The 21,718-nt window shown below is 42.2% G+C and overlaps 1 protein-coding gene across 2 annotated transcripts in view; it reads left to right on the top strand.

Annotated features, from left to right (window-relative positions):
• Nucleotides 1-1,178: 1,178 nt before the first annotated feature.
• Nucleotides 1,179-21,718, top strand: part of PLAU (plasminogen activator, urokinase) — a 246,380-nt gene continuing 225,840 nt past the window's right edge. For both annotated transcript variants that reach the window (XM_077250776.1, XM_077250777.1), the window contains exons 1-8: nucleotides 1,179-1,275; nucleotides 2,227-2,305; nucleotides 2,387-2,426; nucleotides 4,760-4,864; nucleotides 11,922-12,096; nucleotides 12,274-12,377; nucleotides 15,277-15,472; nucleotides 16,886-17,037. In XM_077250776.1, coding sequence (XP_077106891.1) covers nucleotides 2,249-2,305; nucleotides 2,387-2,426; nucleotides 4,760-4,864; nucleotides 11,922-12,096; nucleotides 12,274-12,377; nucleotides 15,277-15,472; nucleotides 16,886-17,037 — 829 coding nt within the window. In that variant the 5' untranslated portion in view covers nucleotides 1,179-1,275; nucleotides 2,227-2,248. The remainder of the gene's footprint in view (nucleotides 1,276-2,226; nucleotides 2,306-2,386; nucleotides 2,427-4,759; nucleotides 4,865-11,921; nucleotides 12,097-12,273; nucleotides 12,378-15,276; nucleotides 15,473-16,885; nucleotides 17,038-21,718) is intronic.

Genomic DNA, 21,718 nt, shown 5'->3' with positions numbered 1-21,718 from the left:
ACCGTCGGAACTCCGCTCCCTCCTCCCCGCACCTCACAATGGGGCAGCGGATGCGTTGGAAAACTACATCTGCTGTCCCCGTTGTGCGGCGCATTCACAGCTAGCGTCGGTGCGCCGCAACGTCGCATAGCGACGTGCAGTGCACGACGCTAGTGTGAAAGTAGCCTGAGTGAATCTTTTAACAAAAGACTGTATAGTTAATTAAGCGTTGCTCTCGTTTGCATTCCTTTCTCCCTGTTATCTCCCTGCGAGGGGTACACCCCTGTTGTACAATTAAACTATAGTTAACCACTGCTCTGCATGTCTATGTCACTGCATCCAAGTACCTGTGTGTTACACAGGTGTAGCGGCTTTCTGTACTGTCTTTGCACTTTAGGTCCAGCTGGACCAAATTGTGCACGTGTGTAATTTTGATTTGTTTTTGCTTAGTTCTAGATTAAAAGTTACATTTTAGACTACCACATATTGCTATTGCATACCTACATATAAGTGGTCTCTATTTACTATCCCCTTTGCTACTACTATTAAAGGGATTGTCACCAGTTAGGACAAACCCTGCTAAATCTGACAGTGAAGCTGGCAGTGATTGGGCACAGGGCTCGTGTGATATAAAATCTCTCGTTAGCCCCAGGAACACAAGTACAAAAACCACTGGAATGGCGCCAGCACTGGAGTTAAATATAAGTGTTTTTATTTTAACTGGGGAAAACGTTCAGATTGAGAAAGGATTGTCCTAGTAGGTGACAACCCCTTAATCTAGGTAAACCCTTCCCAGTTTCTAAAGATTTATAGTAGATCTATGTGAATACTTTTCTGCCCAATGATGACAGAAGTATTCTAGGAGTGATACCTTTATTGGCTAACCAGAAAGTATTCACATCGATTTTTCTGGCTAACACGGTACCACAATACAATTTGTTATTGTACATCATTATAGTAGATCTAATAATCTGTTTACATACTGAATTAAGATCAATTTAATTATATAAAGCGTTCCTATTTTCCAGCAAAGGGTTAAACAATTCCCTTCTAATGAAACTGGTGTAAATCCCCCAGACTTGACTCACAGGAACTTTACTTGTTTACAAACAGTTAATGTACAGGATGATGAGACTGCAGTGCATACAGCCACAGTACCACGCCTGGGGCACAGTGCCAGCCAATCAGGGGGAAGTGCTGCGCATTATAAGGCACAGTCCTCTGCTGCAGGACAGAGCAGAGCACAACTAGCTCAGAGGAGAGAGACAGCAGCTGCAAGGGGACTCGGCTGTGCTGGTGAGTGGGATTCCAAACCATCTATGGAAATTTCATTTACTAAACTATGTAATTCCCATACAGAGGCAGATGTAATAAGCTTTCTTATTAGAACGTCTAAAGACTAGGATGTTTATATCATATAGGCAGCTAGGCTACATAGTTTGGAGAATTTCTGCTCTAAACCACTTATTATTATGTGGACAGCCTGTGAATTGCCCATAATTAGTGTGAGCTCCAAAAAGAATGTATTAACTTGCTTAGCTAGTGGTTTCCTGATCCTGTTTTTCTTGGAGTCAGTCGGAAATGTTCTTAAGGCTACAGCCCCACAGTCAGTATTTGGTCAGTATTTCACATCAGTAGTTGTAAGCCAAAACCAGGAGTGGGTGATAATACAGAATTGCAGCACGTTTCTATTACACATTTCCTCTGATTGTTCCACTCCTGATTTTGGCTTACAAATACTGATGTATAATAATAATAATAATAATAATCTTTATTTATATAGTGCCAACATATTCCGCAGCGCTTTACAGTTTAGAGACTGACCAAATACTGCTAGTGGGGCCGTAGCCTTACGGGAAAGCTCAGATCATTCACATTGTCTTTCTAGATGTCAGGAGGTATTCTCCATCTGATTTACACATTGGAAACTGCGGCCTTCTAATGGATTCATAGGACAGAAGCATGGCTGCTTCTCACAGTTACCTGTGATCAGCTGTTATCCCTGCAGTGATATTGTGGGAAAGCCGCAAGCATTGTGTGCAGGCCTCTCATCTCACAGGGCACAGACGGCCCTTCAGCTTGCTGGAGCTTTCTGTTATGATGTTTCAATTATTTTAATAGAAAAATTATAAATTACATATTTTTTTATTTATAAATAGGAATTTGTAAAATATGTGCATCAGTATTTTTCTTCTATATTTCTGGCCAATTCATCCATATATATTAAATGTATGGCTCTCCTTGCAGTTGGCAGTCCATTTGATAGAAGATGAAGTTTATCCTCTTCTTAGCACTTGCATCTGTGTTAATCACTGGATTAGAATCGGTAACGTTTTTCTCAAGTGACCATTAAATTATTATTGAGATATTCTGTTCTACAGTTGATAATACAACTTTTTACTTTTAGATTTTTCATAAACACCACAAAAAGACAAAGAACAATGAAGGTAAATATAAAGACCTTATGCAAGTATATCATGTTACATGAAATAATCATTACTGTCACACTTCTTATGATGAACTTTTATGTATCGAATATATATATATATATATATATATATATATATATATATACATATAAACATACATACATACATACAGTGTGAGAATGTATTACCGTGCAGAGGTGATTTCACCGCAGTTCCCCAGGAGATTTTCACTGTGGTGAATTTGAACGGACATATTAACATCAACCATAATGGAGACCGCTCCCGTTTAAGGTTACATAGTTATAGTTATTAAGGTTGAAGGAAGACTTTAAGTCCATCTAGTTCAACCCAAAGCCTAACCTAACATGCCCTAACATGTTGATCCAGAGGAAGGCAAAAAAAACCATGTGGCAAACAGTAAGCTCCACACTGGGGAAAAAAATTCCTTCACGACTCCACATACGGCAATCAGACTAGTTCCCTGGATCGACGCCCTATCAAAGAATCTAATATATATAACCTGTAACATTGTACTTTTCAAGAAAGGTATCCAGTCCCCTCTTAAATTTAAGTAATGAATCATTCATTACAACATCATACGGCAGAGAGTTCCATAGTCTCACTGCTCTTACAGTAAAGAATCCACGTCTGTTATTATGCTTAAACCTTCTTTCCTCCAGACGTAGAGGATGCCCCCTTGCCCCTGTCTCAGGTCTATGATTAAAAAGATCATCAGAAAGGTCACCCAGGTCTTTTTCATTGACTGTTTTGCCCAGAGTTTTAGAATTAAGCACATAGTTATACATCTTATTACTTCTACCCAAGTGCATGACCTTACATTTATCCCCATTAAAGCTCATTTGCCATTTATCAGCCCAAGCTTCTAGTTTACATAAATCATCCTGTAATATAAAATTGTTCTCCCCTGTATTGGTTACCCTGCAGAGTTTAGTGTCATCTGCAAATATTGAAATTCTACTCTGAATGCCCCCTACAAGGTCATTAATAAATATGTTAAAAAGAAGAGGGCCCAATACTGACCCCTGTGGTACTCCAATGCTAACCGCGACCCAGTCCGAGTGTGCTCCATTAATAACCGCCCTTTGTTTCCTATCCCTGAGCCAGCTCTCAACCCACTTACACATATTTTCCTCTATCCCCATTATTCTCATTTTATGTATCAACCTTTTGTGTGGCACCGTATCAAAAGCTTTTGAAAAGTCCATATACACTACATCTACTGGGTTCCCTTGGTCCAGTCCGGAACTTACCTCTTCATAGAAGCTGATCAAATTAGTCTGACATGAACGGTCCCTAGTAAACCCATGCTGATACTGGGTCATGAGGTTATTTCTCTTCAGATACTCCAGTATAGCATCTCTTAGAATGCCCTCCAGGATTTTACCCACAGTAGAGGTTAAGCTTACTGGCCTATAATTTCCAAGTTCAGTTTTTGTCCCCTGGGATGGGAATCAATAAAGTTGATGTTTCAAAAAGATAAGGCAACTGGAATTGAATGATATTCCAATGTGAGGCGAAGTGGATTTACCAAATGAAAACCCAAACACCCACATGTCTCAATGATATCATTACTTATGGCTGTCTCCTCTAAAAGAGGGCACTCGATAGAGTCAGAGTGAGCTGTTGCAGAGTGGGGGTGCCCTTTTTGTTTCCCCTTTAGGGTGTCAACCACCACTATAGGTCATGAAATTAGAATGATACATCTGCAATATCCCATACAAACACACACAGTATATTAACTTATATTATGTGGGTAATTCTAGTGTTATATGAATGTTCAAGTCAGACATTGCATTTTGAATAGTATTCTTTAAATATAAAAATATATTTAGATATATTAAATCGAATATATAAATAAGTAAAAAAAAAATGTCAAAAAAACTTTATAGATATACAGTAAAGAAATTATTTGTAATTCTTATTGAGATGTTAGTGGTGCATGGCCAGACCGACCATCATGAGCACATACTGGCAACATCTTACCCCATCTGTTGATGTGGCACTATTTATATGGGCCATAATCAGCGAATGAAGATTTGTAAGAGCGCCCGTTTCCAAGTATTGGCCTGAGCAAACAAGCCACCAACCAGATGACAAACAGAACGTCCATTTGTTGGCTGGTTACATTTTTTTATGCTGGCAAAAAAATCATAGTCATTTGGGATGAATTGACTTTTTTTTTTTTACAGATTGACAATACAAATCGGCTGTCAATCAATGAGTGCTATGGGCAGAAATCTGCTTGTCTGAATGGATCTTTAGCCATGAATGACTATAATATTTTAGTATAGGATTGCAGATCTTTGTTGATTTACTTTCTCTTTACACAGAATGCAGTTGCTTACATGGAGGAACTTGTTTACACTACGGTATATACCGTAAATCTTATAGATGTATCTGTACTGTAGGATATGGTGGAAAAGACTGCGAAAAAGGTATTTACTTTTTCTTATACATTATAGGGGTTGGCCCCTCCTTTACAAGGCATTGTTTGTGGGTCCAGGGGGTTTAAGAGAAAAAAATTTTACTCGTCCCCTGGATCAGCACCACTCCAGTCCATCAAACTGGATGTCATGGATTGTCGGCAGTGATTATCTGATGCATCCCCCCAGATATTGATGCCAGCAGACTAGTAGAGTCAGTACCAAGCATAGAGGAGTGGCACTATTCTAGGAGGAGAGTATAGGTCCTTTTTTCGTAAACCACTCTCTCCCCATTAAAGGGAATCTTTCACTGTTTTTTTTTTCCCCATCAGATCTGAGAGCAGCGTGATGGTAGAGACCCTAATTCCAGCGGAATATGTTGGTGCTATATAAATAAAATTATTATCATTATTACTGGGGTGCTTGGTGCAGTTTTCATAAAATCACTGTTTTAGCAGCAAACGATAATCATTAGAGAACTAGGTGTACTGGTGATAGGTAGTTCAAGCTTTCTGCCTATGCACAGTAAACCCAGAAAGCTGCCAATCAGTGGAGTGGATGTGGTTGTACAGAGCTCAGCATTCAGAGACCTGATAGAATTACAGGAGATAAACAGCAATTCTATTAAATGACAGCAAGCAGTCTCATAAGTGACACATCACTGGAATCAGGTTCTCTAGCTCTACATTATAATGCTCTCAGATTACATAGCAAAAAACAGGTAAAAGATTCCCTTTAAGAGTAACTTATAAAACAGTTTACATATTAGCCTTGATCTTATTTCAAGTAGCTTTTAAGAATTATCATTGTAAGATTTATTTGCCTTTGGCTAAAGGCGAGAAATGGATACATGCTATTGCTTCTGTATTATTTCCATATTTTGAATAGTTGTATTCAGGTTTCAATTCGGGCTCATTCACAAGTGACTATCTCGACCGAGTGCTATTTCTGTTTTTGATGAGTAGAAGTCAGAACTATTAGGCCGGGGTCACACTAGAGAGGAATATGGAAGAGCGAGAGGGCCAAAAACAACGCATTGCACTCGGACCAATGTTTCTCTGTGGGGCAGGTTCCATCAGCCGTATATATTTCTCGGCCATAATTTACGGGCTTAGAAAATCGCAGCATGTTGCGTTTGTCAGCGTATTGCGCAAAAAATCCGCCAATGAAAGTCTATGGCGGCGAGAAAAATACATTACACACGGACCATGTGTGTGACTTGCGAGAAATACGCACCGGTGTTCTATAGAAAAGCCGGTAATTCACAGTACAGACCAAAAGTTTGGACACACCTTCTCATTTAAAGATTTTTCTGTATTTTCATGACTATGAAAATTGTAAATTCACACTGAAGGCTTCAAAACTATGAATTAGCACATGTGGAATTATATACTTAACAAAAATGTGTGAAACAACTGAAAATATGTCTTATATTCTAGGTTCTTCAAAGTAGCCACCTTTTGCTTTGATGACTGCTTTGCACACTCTTGGCATTCTCTTGATGAGCTTCAAGAGGTAGTCACCGGAAAAGGTCTTCCAACAATCGTGAAGGAGTTCCCAGAGATGCTTAGCACTTGTTGGCCCTTTTGCCTTCACTCTGCGGTCCAGCTCACCCCAAACCATCTCGATTGGGTTCAGGTCTGGTGACTGTGGAGGCCAGGCCATCTGGCATAGCACCCCATCACTCTCCTTCTTGGTCAAATAGCCCTTACACAGCCTGGAGGTGCTGTGGTAGCCATGCTGGTTCAGTATGCCTTCAATTTTGAATAAATCCCCAACAGTGTCACCAGCAAAGCACCCCCACACCATCACACCTCCTCCTCCATGCCTCACGGTGGGAACCAGGCATGTAGAGTCCATCCATTCACCTTTTCTGCGTCGCACAAAGACACGGTGGTTGGAACCAAAGATCTCAAATTTGGACTCATCAGACCAAAGCACAGATTTCCACTGGTCTAATGTCCATTCCTTGTGTTCTTTAGCCCAAACAAGTCTCTTCTGCTTGTTGCCTGTCCTTAGCAGTGGTTTCCTAGCAGCTATTTTACCATGAAGGCCTGCTGCAAAAAGTCTCCTCTTAACAGTTGTTGTAGAGATGTGTCTGCTGCTAGAACTCTGTGTGACATTGACCTGGTCTCTAAACTGAGCTGCTGTTAACCTGCGATTTCTGAGGCTGGTGATTCGGATAAACTTATCCTTAGAAGCAGAGGTGACTCTTGGTCTTCCTTTCCTGGCGCGGTCCTCATGTGAGCCAGTTTCTTTGTAGCGCTTGATGGTTTTTGCAACTGCACTTTGGGACACTTTCAAAGTTTTCCCAATTTTTCAGACTGACTGACCTTCATTTCTTAAAGTAACGATGGCCACTCGTTTTTCTTTACTTACCTGCTTTTTTCTTGCCATAATACAAATTCTAACAGTCTATTCAGTAGGACTATCAGCTGTGTATCCACCAGACTTCTGCACAACATAACTGATGGTCCCAACCCCATTTATAAGGCAAGAAATCACACTTATTAAACCTGACAGGGCACACCTGTGAAGTGAAAACCATTTCCGGTGACTACCTCTTGAAGCTCATTAAGAGAATGCCAAGAGTGTGCAAAGCAGTCATCAAAGCAAAAGGTGGCTACTTTGAAGAACCCAGAATATAAGACATATTTTCAGTTGTTTCACAGTTTTTTGTTAAGTATATAATTCCACATGTGTTAATTCATAGTTTTGATGCCTTCAGTGTGAATGTACAATTTTCATAGTCATGAAAATACAGAAAAATCTTTAAATGAGAAGGTGTGTCCAAACATTTGGTCTGTACTGTATGTATATATATATCATTTTTTTTTTGTTTAATAAAAAGCTAGATAGCTTAACCCCTTAATCCCATATGACGTACTATCCCGTCAAGGTGACCTGGGACTTAATTCCCAGTGACGGGATAGTACGTCATATGCGATCGGCCGCGCTCACGGGGGAAGCGTGGCCGATCGCGGCCGGGTGTCAGCTGACTATCGCAGCTGACATCCGGCACTATGTGCCAGGAGCGGTCACGGACCGCTCCTGGCACATTAACCCCTTGCAAACCGCGATCAAACATGATCGCAGTGTTCCGGCGGTACAGGGAAGCATCCTCCCTGCGTGCTTCCCTGAGACGATCGGTACAAGGCGATGTACTCACCTTGTACTGAGCGTCTCGTCCCTGCAGGCCTCGGATCCAAAATGGCCACGGGGCTACTTCCAGGTCCTGCAGGGACTACTTCCGGGTCCAGAGCAGGCTCTGGTAACCAAGGAGCAGGGCACGCCAGATCGCTGATCTGACACAGTGCTCTGCAAAGTGTCAGATCAGCGATCTGTCACTATACAGTGATGTCCCCCCTGGGACAAAGTAAAAAAAAAAATTTTTAGATGTGTAGAAAAAAAAATTTAAAAAAATTATTAAATAAAGAAAAAAAAATTATTATTCCTATAAATACATTTTTTTTATATAAATAAAAAAAAAACAATAAAAGTACACACATTTAGTATCGCCGCATCTGTAACGACCCGACCTATAAAACTGTCCCACTAGTTAACCCCTTCAGTGAACACCGTAAAAAAAAAAAAAAAAAAACCGAGGCAAAAAAACAATTTATTATCATACCACCGAACAAAAAGTGGAATAACACGCGATCAAAAAGACGGATATAAATAACCATGGTACCGCTGAAAACATCATCTAGTCCTGCAAAAAACGAGCCGCCATACAGCATCATCAGCGAAAAAATTAAAAAAGTTACAGTCCTCAGAATAAAGCGATGCAAAAATTATTATTTTTTTTATAAAATAGTTTTTATTGTATAAAAAGCGCCAAAACATAAAAAAATGATGTAAATGAGGTATCGCTGTAATCGTACTGACCCGAAGAATAAAACTGCTTTATCCATTTTACCAAATGCGTAATGGTATAACCCCCCCCCCCCCCCCCAAAAAAAAAAAAAAAAGAAATTCATGAATAGCTGGTTTTTGGTCATTCTGCCTCACAAAAATCGGAATAAAAAGTGATCAAAAACTGTCACGTGTCCGATAATGTTACCAATAAAAACGTCAACTCGTCCCGCAAAAAACAAAACCTCACATGACTCTGTGGACCAAAATATGGAAAAATTATAGGTCTCAAAATGTGGTAATGCAAAAAATATTTTTTGCAATAAAAAGCGTCTTTTAGTGTGTGACCGCTGCCAATCATAAAAATCCGCTAGAAAACCCGCTATAAAAGTAAATCAAACCCCCCTTCATCACCCCCTTAGATAGGGAAACATAAAAAAATTAAAAAAATGTATTTATTTCCATTTTCCCATTAGGGTTAGGGCTAAGGTTAGGGTTAGGGATGGGGCTAGGGTTAGGGTTAGGGTTGGGGCTAGGGCTAGGGTTGGGGCTAGGGTTAGGGCTACAGTTAGGGTTGGGGCTAAAGATAGGGTTGGGGCTGGGGCTAAAGTTAGAGTTAGGGTTGGGGCTAAAGTTAGGGTTGGGGCTAAAGTTAGGGTTAGGGTTGGGGCTAAAGTTAGGGTTGGGGCTAAAGTTAGAGTTAGGGTTGGGGCTAAAGTTAGGGTTAGGGTTTGGATTACATTTATGGCTGGGATTAGGGTTAGGGGTTTGTTTGGGATAGGGTTTCAGTTAGAATTGGGGGTTTCCACTGTTTAGGCACATCAGGGCTCTCCAAACGCGACATGGCGTCCGATCTCAATTCCAGCCAATTCTGCGTTGAAAAAGTAAAGCAGTGCTCCTTTCCTTCCGAGCTCTCCCGTGCCCCCAAACAGGGGTTTACCCCAACATATGGGGTATCAGCATACTCAGGACAAATTGGACAACAACTATTGGGGTCCAATTTCTCTTGTTACCCTTGGGAAAATAAAAATTTGGGGGGCTAAAAAAACATTTTTGTTGGAAAAAAAATAATTTTTATTTTCACGACGCTGCGTTATATACTGTAGTGAAACACTTGGGGGTTCAAAGCTGTAAAAAAAATCTAGATAAGTTCCTTGGGGGGGTCTAGTTTCCAAAATCGTGTCACTTGTGGGGGGTTTCTACTGTTTAGGTGCATCAGGGGCTCTGCAAATGCTACGTGACGCCTGCAGACCAATCCATCTAAGTCTGCATTCCAAATGGCGCTTCTTCCCTTCCGAGCTCTGCCTTGCGCCCAAACAGTGGTTCCCCCCCACATATGGGGTATCAGCATACTCAGGACAAATTGGACAACAACTTTTGGGGTCCAATGTCTCCTGTTACCCTTGGGAAAATACAAGACTGGGGGCTAAAACATATTTTTTTATTTTCACGGCTATGCGTTAAAAACTGTAGTGAAACACTTGGGGGTTCAAAGCTGTCAAAACACAGCTAGATAAGTTCCTTAGGGGGTCTACTTTCCAAAATGGTGTCACTTGTTGGGGGTTTCAATGTTTAGGCCCATCAGGGGCTCTCCAAACGTGACATGGTATCCCATCTCAATTCCAGTCAATTTTGCATTGAAAAGTCTCCTTCCCTTCCGAGCATTGCCATGCGCCCAAACAGTGGTATACCCCCACATGTGGGGTATCGACGTACTCAGAACAAATGGCACAACAACTTTTGGGGTCCAGTTTGTTCTCTTACTCTTGGGAAAATAAAACAAATTGGAGCTGAAGTAAATTTTTTGTTAAAAAAGTTAAATGTTGTTTTTTTTTTTTAAACATTCCAAAAATTCCTGTAAAACACCTGAAGGGTTAATAAATTTCTTGAATGTGGTTTTGAGCACCTTGAGGGGTGCAGTTTTTAGAATGGTGTCACACTTGGTTCTTTTCTATCATATAGACCCCTCAAAATGACTTCAAATGTGATGTGGTCCCTAAAAAATATTGGTGTTGTAAAAATGAGAAATTGCTGGTCAACTTTTTTGCCAAATTTCCATTTTTTTCACAAATAAACGCAAGTTATATCGAAGAAATTTACATACACTGTATATATGTTTTCACGAATATTTGAGCCCATGGATCCATTCTATGTCCAATTTTTAAGCCGGCGAGAAAATCTCGCCGTACGGATGTCATACGGATGCCATACGGATGGCACATGGATAATTTTTGGAGAAAACAAATTGCATCCTCGCATTGAATATGGATCACTGTTCAGGAAATATTCTGCATATCTCGGCCGTAAAAAACGGACCGTATTTCGATACGTTAGGTGTGACCCCGGCCTTATAGTCTATGGGGCTGTTTACATGTTCGTGGTATTTTTCGAGACCAAGTGGTTTGCAGAAAATCATGTTCGATTTTTTTTCATTCAAAGGTTGGATCAAACTCGCCAATGCAAGTCTATGGGTCTGTGAAAAATAGAACACTGAGATGCCATACGTGTGCAGCCCATTTTTCACTGACTTTGTATTCTGAAAAACTTGAGAAATCTCCATAAGTGGTTTGGGTTTTTTTAATCAGAGAAAAACCTGTCGTGTTGATCAAAAACACTGATGAACTCAATGATTTTTCTCGTACACAAAAAATCATCTAACGTCTGAATGAGCCATAACTCATAAAATTCCCTGTCCCACATAGGGCTCAAAATCAAATTTTGTGTCTCACATAAACTAGGGCATATTTCATAGAAAACTGATGAGACTATTGTTTGTTTTGGGGGAAATTAGAATATTTAGGAAAATGCACACAAATAGATAGAGAACATACAACCTCGATGCAGATGTTGCCCCTTGATTGGCATATAAGACATCTCCAGAAGGTCCTAGTGGAGGCCACTGACCTGCCCAACAACAGAGGAACTGAATCCCTTGGCTACTGGGTCTCGTACTACTATAGAATTGTGATAGAAGCATGGACAACATATCCAATGTTCGTGTTGTCTGTTGCTGCTAATTTATTCTTTAGCCATAGGATAGTTGATAACATAATAATAGGGGTCTGACTGCATGGATATCCACTGATTCTGAGAATGGAACAGAGGTCACAGGCACTGTCAGAGATGGAAATGTTTTTCTAAAAGTACATAGATAGACGTGTGTGTGTAATATATATATATTTTTTTATTTTAATATTTTTAATTCTTTGCACAGACTTGTTTGCTAGGTGTTACAATGGCTCAGGTTATGAGTACAGAGGTACCGCATCAAAAAACAGATTCAATGACGAATGTCTGCGCTGGGATTCTCCACTATTGAGAAATCACCTTGTAAATGCTTATATGAAGGATGCATTTAAGCTTGGGATTGGGAAGCACAATTACTGCAGGTAATACTATGTTCTGCTTGTCATAACAGTGGGCTGTTATAATATAAACCCTTGAAGAACCTATATGTAACTACATTAATTGTAAAGTGCTGTGGAATATGTTGGCGCTATATTAAATAAAATCATTATTATTATTATTATTATTATTATTATTAATGCTTCATTTTATTTTCACAGGAACCCCAAAAATGGAATAAAACCATGGTGCTATTTTAAAGGACCAACAGGTATTACAAGAATGTTTTGCAAGATCCCCACATGTGAAGAGAATAAAAACACAGGTAAATTTATAAAATACCAAGATTACATAATGAAGAATAGTGGGGGAGATATACAGTGAGGAAAAAAGTATTTAGTCAGCCACCAATTGTGCAAGTTCTCCCACTTAAAAAGCTGAGAGAGGCCTGTAATTGAAATCATAGGAGACCACAACTATGAGTCAAAATGAGAAAACAAATCCAGAAAATCACCTTGTCTGATTGGGTAAGATTTATTTTGCATGTTATGGTGAAAAATAAGTATTTGGTCACCTAAAAACCATGCACGATTTATGGCTCTCACAGACCTGTAACTTCTTCTTTAAGAGGCTCCTCTGTGCTGTACTCATTACCTGTAGTAATGGCACCTGTTTGACATCGTTATCAGTATAAAAGACACCTGTCCACAACCTCAAACAGTCACACTCCAAACTCCACTATTGTGAAGACCAAAGAGCTGTCGAAGGAAACCAGAAACAAAATTGTAGCCCTGCACCTGGCTGGGAAGACTGAATCTGCAATAGGCAAGCAGCTTGGTGTGATGAAATTAACTGTGGGAGCAATAATAAGAAAATGAAAGACATACAAGACCACTGATAATCTCCCTCGATCTTTGGCTCCACGCAAGATCTCACCCCATGGGGTCAAAATGATCACAAGAACGGTGAGCAAAAATCCCAGAACCACACAGGGGGAGCTAGTGAATGACCTGCATAGAGCTGGGACCACCGTAACAAAGGCTACCATCAGTAACACACTATTCCGCCAGGGACTCAGATCCTGCAGTGTAAGACTTGCCCCCCTGCTTAAGCCAGTACATGTCCGGGCCCATCTGAAGTCTGCTAGAGAGCATTTGGATTATCCAGAAGAGTTTTGGGAGAATGTCATATGGTCTGATGAATCCAAAGTAGAACTGCTTGGTAGAAACAAAACTCATCATGTTTGGAGGAGTGTTGTGAATTCCGTTCTCGGGCTCCCTCCTGTGGTCATGAGTGGTACTTTGTGAGTTCTGTTCTTGGGCTCCCTCTGGAGGCTTTGAGTGTTATGGCTGGTCTTAGCTGGGCCCCAGCTGCCTCGTTTTATGCTATGCTGGCTGACTATTTAACTCCACCTGGACCTTTACTTGTTGCCTGCTGTCGTTGTATTCAGTACTGGTTCAGATTTCTCTGGGACTTCCCTTGTGACCTGTCTCCTCTTGGAGAAGCTAAGTTCATGCTAGTTCATTTTTGCTCATTGCTTTTTTGAATATGTTTCTCTGTATATGATGTGTTCAGTCCAGCTTGCTTATATGCTATTTTCCTGCTTGCTGGAAGCTCTGGGTTGCAGAGATGCGCCCCTCACATTGTGAGTCGGTGTGGGGGTCTTTTGTATTCTCTGCGTGGATAATTTTTGTAGTATTTTATACTGACCGCACAGATTCCTTGCTATCTTCTGACTATTTAGTAATTAGCGGGCCTCATTTGCTAAAACCTGTTTTCATTTCTATGTTTGTGTTTTCCCCTTAACTCACCGTTATTATTTGTGGGGGGCTGTCTACACTTTTGGGGAAATTTCTCTGAGGCAAGTGAGGCTTTGTTTCTCTCTAGGGATAGCTAGTTCTCAGGCTGTGATGAGGCGTCTAGGCAGAGTCAGGAACGCTCCACGGCTGCCTATAGTGTGTGTTGATAGGATCAGGGTTGCGGTCAGTAAAGTTCCCACATTCCCAGAGCTTGTCCTTTATTTATAGTTTACCTATCAGGTCATTTCATGTGTCCTAACCACCAGGACCATAACAGTGGAGACAGAATGCTGAGTTGCATCCAAAGAACACCATACCTTCTGTGAAGCATGGAGGTGGCAGCATCCTGCTTTTCGGGTGTTTCTCTGCAAAGGGACCAGAATGATTGATCCGTGTACAAGAAAGAATGAACGGGCCATGTATTGTGAGATTTTGAGTGCAAACCTCCTTCCATCAGCAAGGGCATTGAAGATGAAATGTGGATGAGTCTTTCAACATGATAATGATCCCAAGCACACCCCAAGGGCAATGAAGGAGTGGCTTCATAAGAAGCATATGAAGGTCTTGGAGAGTCCTAGCCAGTCTCCGTAGAAAACCTTTGGAGAGAGTTGAAAGTCTGTGTTGCCCAGCGACAGGCCCAATACATCACTGCTCTAGAGGAGATCTGCATGAAGGAATGGGCCAAAATACCACCAACAGTGTATGCCAACCTTGTTAAGACTTACAGAAAACGTTTGACCTCTGTCATTGCCAACAAAGGATGTATACAAAATATTGAAATGAATTTTTGTTAATGACTAGTGATGAGCAAGTGTACTCGTTGCTCAGGTTTCCCCAAGCACGCTCGGGTGGTCTCCGAGTATTTGTAACTGCTCGGAGATTTAGTTTTTGTTGATGCAGCTGCATGATTTACGGCTGCTAGCTAGCCTGAGTACATGTGTGGGTTGCCTGGTTGCTAGGGAATCCCCACATGTATTCAAGCTGTCTATCAGCTGTAAATCATGCAGCTGAGGCAAAGAAAACTAAATCTCAGAGCAGCTACAAATACTTGGAGACCACCCAAGCTTGCTCGGGAAAACCCGAGCAACGAGTATACTCGCTCATCACTATTAATGACCAAATACTTATTTTCCACCATAATTTGAAAAATTAACCTTGCCAGATCAGACAAGGTAATTTTTTGGATTTGTTTTCTCATTTTGACATTTATTATGTGTTTTAGACACTTTGTGTGCTTTTTTTTTCCAGTAAGAAACTTGACTTTTTGTAAATGTGCGATGGCTTCACTGGAAATCGAGATGTGGCATAACACATAATATCATATGCAATAAGATGCACCAAATGATTTTGGCACAAATTTGTGGTATAAAAGTGATGTACTTTCTATTATTATATTGTGACTTTTTTTCTCATGGTTTTATGAAGAACCCGCTTGTGGCCATCGTCAGCAGAAATTGTATAAAATTGTGGGTGGCATGAACAGCCCTGTGCAATCACAGCCATGGATGGCTACACTTTACTATATCATCAGGAGAAACAGGAGCGAGCAGCGCTATGTGTGTGGTGCCAGTCTTATCAACCCCTGCTGGGTTCTTACTGCTGCCCACTGCTTTCCAGACAGGTTGGTGACTATTGAAAGTAAATTCTTGAAAGTAGCCAAAGGCTGTCTAATTTTTTTCCCACAGATCTATAGACTTGCATTGGCAATTTTTTTTCCGAAAATTGGATCAATAATGAACAAGTCGCTGTTTTTTTTTTTCTGCAGACCACTCGGTCCAAGTTAAAAATCGGACAGGTGAATTACCCTATGAACTATGCTGGGTATGAGTGCTAGCCATGACATTCACAGATAGCACTCATATGAGAAAGAATAATGAGGGAATGAGCCCTCTGGTATGCAGAAAAGAGACAAGCTTCAGCTAACGAATTTGGTGCATCTATTAGCGCTAGTGTCAGAAATGTATTCCAGTAAATTAGAATAATTTTTTTCAGTCCACACTTGACAACACCCTTTCCGTCAAGCTGTGCACAGTTTTTAAAAAAGATGGCTGAGCTGGCTTAAAAAAAAAATGCAACCATTTTTGCACAACTACTAGTTGAGCAAAAATTACTACAATGAAACAGTTTTACCCCAGATTCCTGTAAAAAGAATTGTCTGTGTGTGGTTAGAGTAGTGAGTGTTTCTGTTGACCAGGAATTGTCACATCAGAATGTTATAAAGCTACATCAAAAGCCTTATATTAGACTTCTGCTTCTGGGGGAACACTTAATGAGGAGCAGGGCATCCGATTATTGTGGACTTCACAATACCAGCCATCTTTATACACCAGGGGAATGTAGAGCATTAAAGCTGATTACCGCCATCTTCAGGATCTGTAACTTGAGAACAATATTCTTGATATGCATTTATATAGTAGATCAACAAGAGACCTTCACAGAAAAGGTCCACAGAAGATTGATGTCTAAAGCCACATGCACTCATTGGGTATTTGAGTTTTTTTACATCAGTATCTGTAAGGCAAAACCAGGAGAGGAACAATAAGGGCTTGTTTCCACTTGCGAGAAACACGTCCGTGTCTCGCATGTGGAAACCAAGCTCTGGCGCCGGCACTCCAGAGCGGAGCGTGCGGCTCCATGTGTTGCTATGCGGCCGCACGCTCCGCTCCCAAGTGCCGGCAGCAGAGCTTGGTTTCCACATGCGAGACACGGACGTGTTTCTCGCAAATGGAAACAAGCCCTTAGAGGAAAAGTGTAGTAGAGACACGTCACCACTTTTGTATTTATCACCCATTTCTGGTTTTGGCTTACACATACTGAGGTAAAATACTGAAGAAAAATACTCAATGTGTGCACGTAGCCCAACTGCGGCATAGTCATGTTTCTTTCTGAGGTCAGATTTAGGTATTATACCTTTACGTGACAATGTAGATTTTGCCCATGATGATTCTTAGCTTCTTCAATTTCCATATTTCTGTACAAATGTATTTGACAGCTACAATTATAACCTGCTTCATCTATTTTGTTTTTAATCTAGTGAGTTTCCTGAGCCAAAGGACTATGCAATTTATCTAGGAAAATCTCATCTTTACGAAGAAAATAAGTATAGAGAGCAAAGATTTTTGGTGGAGAAAATAATCCGTCATTGGGACTATAATGATAAAACAGGCGCATTGAACAATGATATTGGTAAGCTTTACAAAAGTGACTTAAACATATTGTTTCAAGTTCTTAAAGGGAATCTGTCAGCAGGATTTCATCTCCCAAACTATTTAGGTGCACATGTAGCTCTCTCAAAGGCAAGTCCACTTCTACTGCCTATTCCTTTCCTCCATCACAAAGAAATCAGCTTTTGAATTAATGTGCAAATAAGGCTGAAGTGCTATGGTAGATTTAAAGCCTCTGTCACTACAGCTCTATTTCCTCCCCAGACCCACCTCCTCCTGCTTGATTGACAGAATCTAACATGTGTGAATTTGGACAAAAGGAGCTGTCAGTCAAATGGGAGGAGGCGATGCTGGACTGAGAATAGGACTGGAGTGACACAGGCTTCAGATCTACTATACCTCTTCAGCTTCATTTGCATATCAATTGAAACACTGATTTTTCATGGAGGAACAGACTGTACTTGGGAAAGTGCTTGAAAGAACAAGTACTTTGCAATTTACCCCCATTAAAATTCCTCTCTGTTCTTAAGAATGGAGGGATTTTTAATTGTACAGTGTACATTGCCTAGGTTACAGGCTAGTCTGCATAAGGAGTTGTGAAGGAAATATATAATCAATAAGAAAAGCATAGCAGCAGTAGAGTTACATTTAGTTGACAAAAGGGTGAAACTGGAGATACCAGTATTGTAAACACAAAGGGGCTTTTGCTGGAGGTGTCAAACTTGATACTCAGCCCCTGGATTCTGAGCTTCGAGGGGGTTAGGAAATCTTCTGTACTAGGCATAATATTTCCTATTGTATGTGTGAGGCCGGTGTCACACTAGCAAGTTTTACGGACGTATGAGCGCAGAAAATACGTCCAGAAAATACGCATTGCAAACGGCCCAATGATTCTCTATGGGGCAGCTCCTATCTGACGTATATTACGCATCCTTAATATACGGTATGTTACGGGCATAGAAAATCGCAGCATGCTGTGTTTGTCAGCGTATTGCGCAAAAAAAAAGCCAATAAAAGTCTATGGGGCGATAAAATTATGGATTACACATGGACCATGCGTGTGACTTGCGAGAAATACGCACCGGTGTTCTATAGAAAAGCCGGCAATTCAGTGCGGTGTACAGTAAAATCACACTGACAGAATAGAATAGGTAGAATAAATGTGTACACATAGAATAGGTATATGAATATATATATATATATATATATATATATATATATACACAGTATATATATATATATATATATATATATATATATATATATATATATATATATATATATAATCAGTGAGACACACACATATATATTTATATTTAATTCAGCGCTAGATAGCAGAAAAGCTGGTAATTCAATTGCCAGCTTTTGCTATCTCCTTCACAAACCCGACAGGATATGAGACATGGTTTACATACAGGAAACCATCTCATATCCCTTCTTTTATTTCATATTCCTCTTTAACCCCTTAACGACCGCCGATACGCCTTTTAACGGCGGCCGCTAAGGGTACTTAAACCACAGCGCCGTTAATTAACGGCGCTGTGGAAAAAGTGAATAGCGCCCCCCAGAGTCGGATTTTCTCTGGGGTCTCGGTTGCCGAGGGTAGCCGAGACCCCAGAGAACATGATTCGGGGGGTTTTTACCGACCCCCGAGTTGCGATCGCCGGTAATTAACCGTTTACCGGCGGTCGCAACAAAAAAAAAAAAAACGCGATTTGCCGTTTAATTTCTCTGTCCTCCGATGTGATCGCACATCGGAGGACAGAGAAATGTGGTCCCCGATGGCCCCCAATAGCCCCCCAATACTTACCTACCTCCCCCGGTGCTCCTCGTGTCTCCCCATGGGCGCCGCCATCTTTTTTCCGGGAAAAAATGGCGGGCGCACGCGCAGTGCGCCCGCCGCCCGGCACCCGGATGTTCTTTGGGGTCTCGGCTGCCGGGGGTAGCCGAGACCCCAAAGAACATGATCGGGGTCGATTTGCACCGACCCCTGCTTTGCGATCGCCGGTAATTAACAGTTTACCGGCGACCGCAAAAAAAAAAAAAAAAAAAAAAAAGCGATCAGTTATTTCTCTGTCCTCTGATGTGATCGCACATCAGAGGACAGAGAAATAGGGGGATTCGGGGACCCTAACATACTCACCCGGGGTCCCTGGGTCCTCTTCTGTCTTCTCCTGCCAGCCGGCTTTTTCATCATGGCGGGCGCATGCGCAGTGCGCCCGCCATCTGCTGCCATCTGCCGGCCGGCAGGAGAAGACAAGTTGGGGCTAAAATTAGGGTTAGGGTTAGGGTTAGAGTTAGGGTTAGGGTTAGAGTTAGGGTTAGGGTTGGGGCTAAATTTAGGGTTAGGGTTAGGGCTAGGGTTAGGGTTAGGCTACTTTCACACTAGCGTTTTTTGGCTTCCGTCGCAATGCATCGTTGGAGAAAAAACGCATCCTGCAAAAGTGCTTGCAGGATGCGTTTTTTCTCCATTGGCTTGCATTAGCGACGCATTGCGACGGATTGCCACATGTCGCATCCGTCGTGCGACGGATGCGTCGTGCTTCAGCGGACCGTCGACACAAAAAAAACTACATGTAACTTTTTTGTGCGACGTGTCCTACATATTTCAGTGCCACGTGCCACGTATTTAAGTGACACGTGCCACGTATCAAAGTGCCACGTGCCACATATTTCAGTGCCACGTATCAAAGTGCCACGTATCAAAGTGCCACGTGCCACGTATCAAAGTGCCACGTATCAAAGTGCCACGTGCCACGTATCAAAGTGCCACGTGCCACGTATCAGTGCCACGTGCCACGTATTTCAGTGCCACGTGCCACGTATCAAAGTGCCACGTGCCATGTATCAAAGTGCCACGTGCCACATCTTTCAGTGCCACGTGCCACGTATTTAAGAGACACGTGCCACGTATCAAAGTGCCACGTGCCACATATTTCAGTGCCACGTATCAAAGTGCCACGTGCCACGTATCAAAGTGCCACGTGCCACGTATCAAAGTGCCACGTGCCAAGTATCAAAGTGCCACGTGCCACATATTTCAGTGCCACGTATCAAAGTGCCACGTGCCACGTATCAAAGTGCCACGTGCCACATCTTTCAGTGCCACGTGCCACGTATTTAAGAGACACGTGCCACGTATCAAAGTGCCACGTGCCACATATTTCAGTGCCACGTATCAAAGTGCCACGTGCCACGTATCAAAGTGCCACGTGCCACGTATCAAAGTGCCACGTGCCACGTATCAAAGTGCCACGTGCCACATATTTCAGTGCCACGTATCAAAGTGCCACGTGCCACGTATCAAAGTGCCACGTGCCACATCTTTCAGTGCCACGTGCCACGTATTTAAGAGACACGTGCCACGTATCAAAGTGCCACGTGCCACATATTTCAGTGCCACGTATTTAAGTGACACGTGCCACGTATCAAAGTGCCACGTATCACGTATTTCAGTGCCACGTATTTAAGTGACACGTATCACGTATAAGTGCCACGTGTCACGTATTTAATTGCCACATATTTAAGTGCCACGTATCAAGATTTTCCATGGAGAACAGACACATCCAGAGATATGTCTGCTCTCCACGGCTGCAGCAACACACTGACAGGAGCCATAGTTCCTGTCGGTGTGTCACTGCGCATGCGCGAGCGAGTTTACCGGCGGTCATTGACCCCGGCACTCTCGCTTAACGGCAGTGCTGCGTGGGAAAGTTCAACGCAGCTGTACTGCTGTTAACCGAGACGCCGGAGTCATTGAACTCCGGAACAGTACGCGATACACTGCTAGGAGCTTCGCTCCTGGCAGTGTATCGCCGGAGAGCAGCCGATCGGCGTGGGACACTCGTTTTATGGATTCTGCGGACAGGGAGTATGAATTTGGTTTATTATTTTTGGATTTTTTCCTGGAGGATCGAGGGCTTCGCCTACAAGTGTGCTGTTGGTGAGTATATACTCTGTGTTATATGTTGTATGTACTGTGTGTCATGTATGTGTATTGTGTGTAGGTGTTTTGTGTAACTTTACAATTGTGCTAAGTCGCCGGACACAGGGACAACTCTCCCATCCTAATACCGGATGGGAGTAGTAGTCCCATACGGCGACTTAGCACAATGGTGGCACTAGCGTCGCATGGGGACACACACACGCACACACACGCACACACACACACACACAGAAGGACTCCATGCTGCTTCACTGGGGGGCGGGGGCTTCCCTCTTCCTGTCCGACGTCACGTCCGGTCCTGGGTGTCAACCCCTCCGTACAAAGACGCCGACACCCAGGACAAAGGCGCTGTGTGTGGAAGGTAATATGGGGCCCTAGGTGGATACGCAGACACGCCGCTGCGTAAAGAATTGACATGTCAATTCTTTTTACGCCGGCGTGTTTGCAGACAAAAGCGCCGCGTTTTTTTGCGGTGTGTCTGAACGGCAAAGTGAATTTCTCATTCACTTTGCCGGCAGACGAAAATGACATTGCGCATTTTTGAAAAGCGCCCGCAAAATAGCGCTCAAAAATGCGCTATGTCTGAAAGTAGCCTAAGGCTTCTTTCACACTTGCGTCGGTACGGGGCGGTCGCAATGCGTTGGCCCGATGTACCGACGCACGTTGTGAAAATTGTGCACAACGTGGGCAGCGGATGCAGTTTTTCAACGCATCCGCTGCCCAGTCTATGTCCTGGGGAGGAGGGGGCAGAGTTACG

Source organism: Ranitomeya variabilis, chromosome 4, assembly GCF_051348905.1.
Source record: "Ranitomeya variabilis isolate aRanVar5 chromosome 4, aRanVar5.hap1, whole genome shotgun sequence".
Taxonomy (NCBI): Eukaryota; Metazoa; Chordata; class Amphibia; order Anura; family Dendrobatidae; genus Ranitomeya; species Ranitomeya variabilis.
Note: the sequence above shows the minus strand (reverse complement) of the source record. Positions and strands in the feature narration are given on the sequence as shown.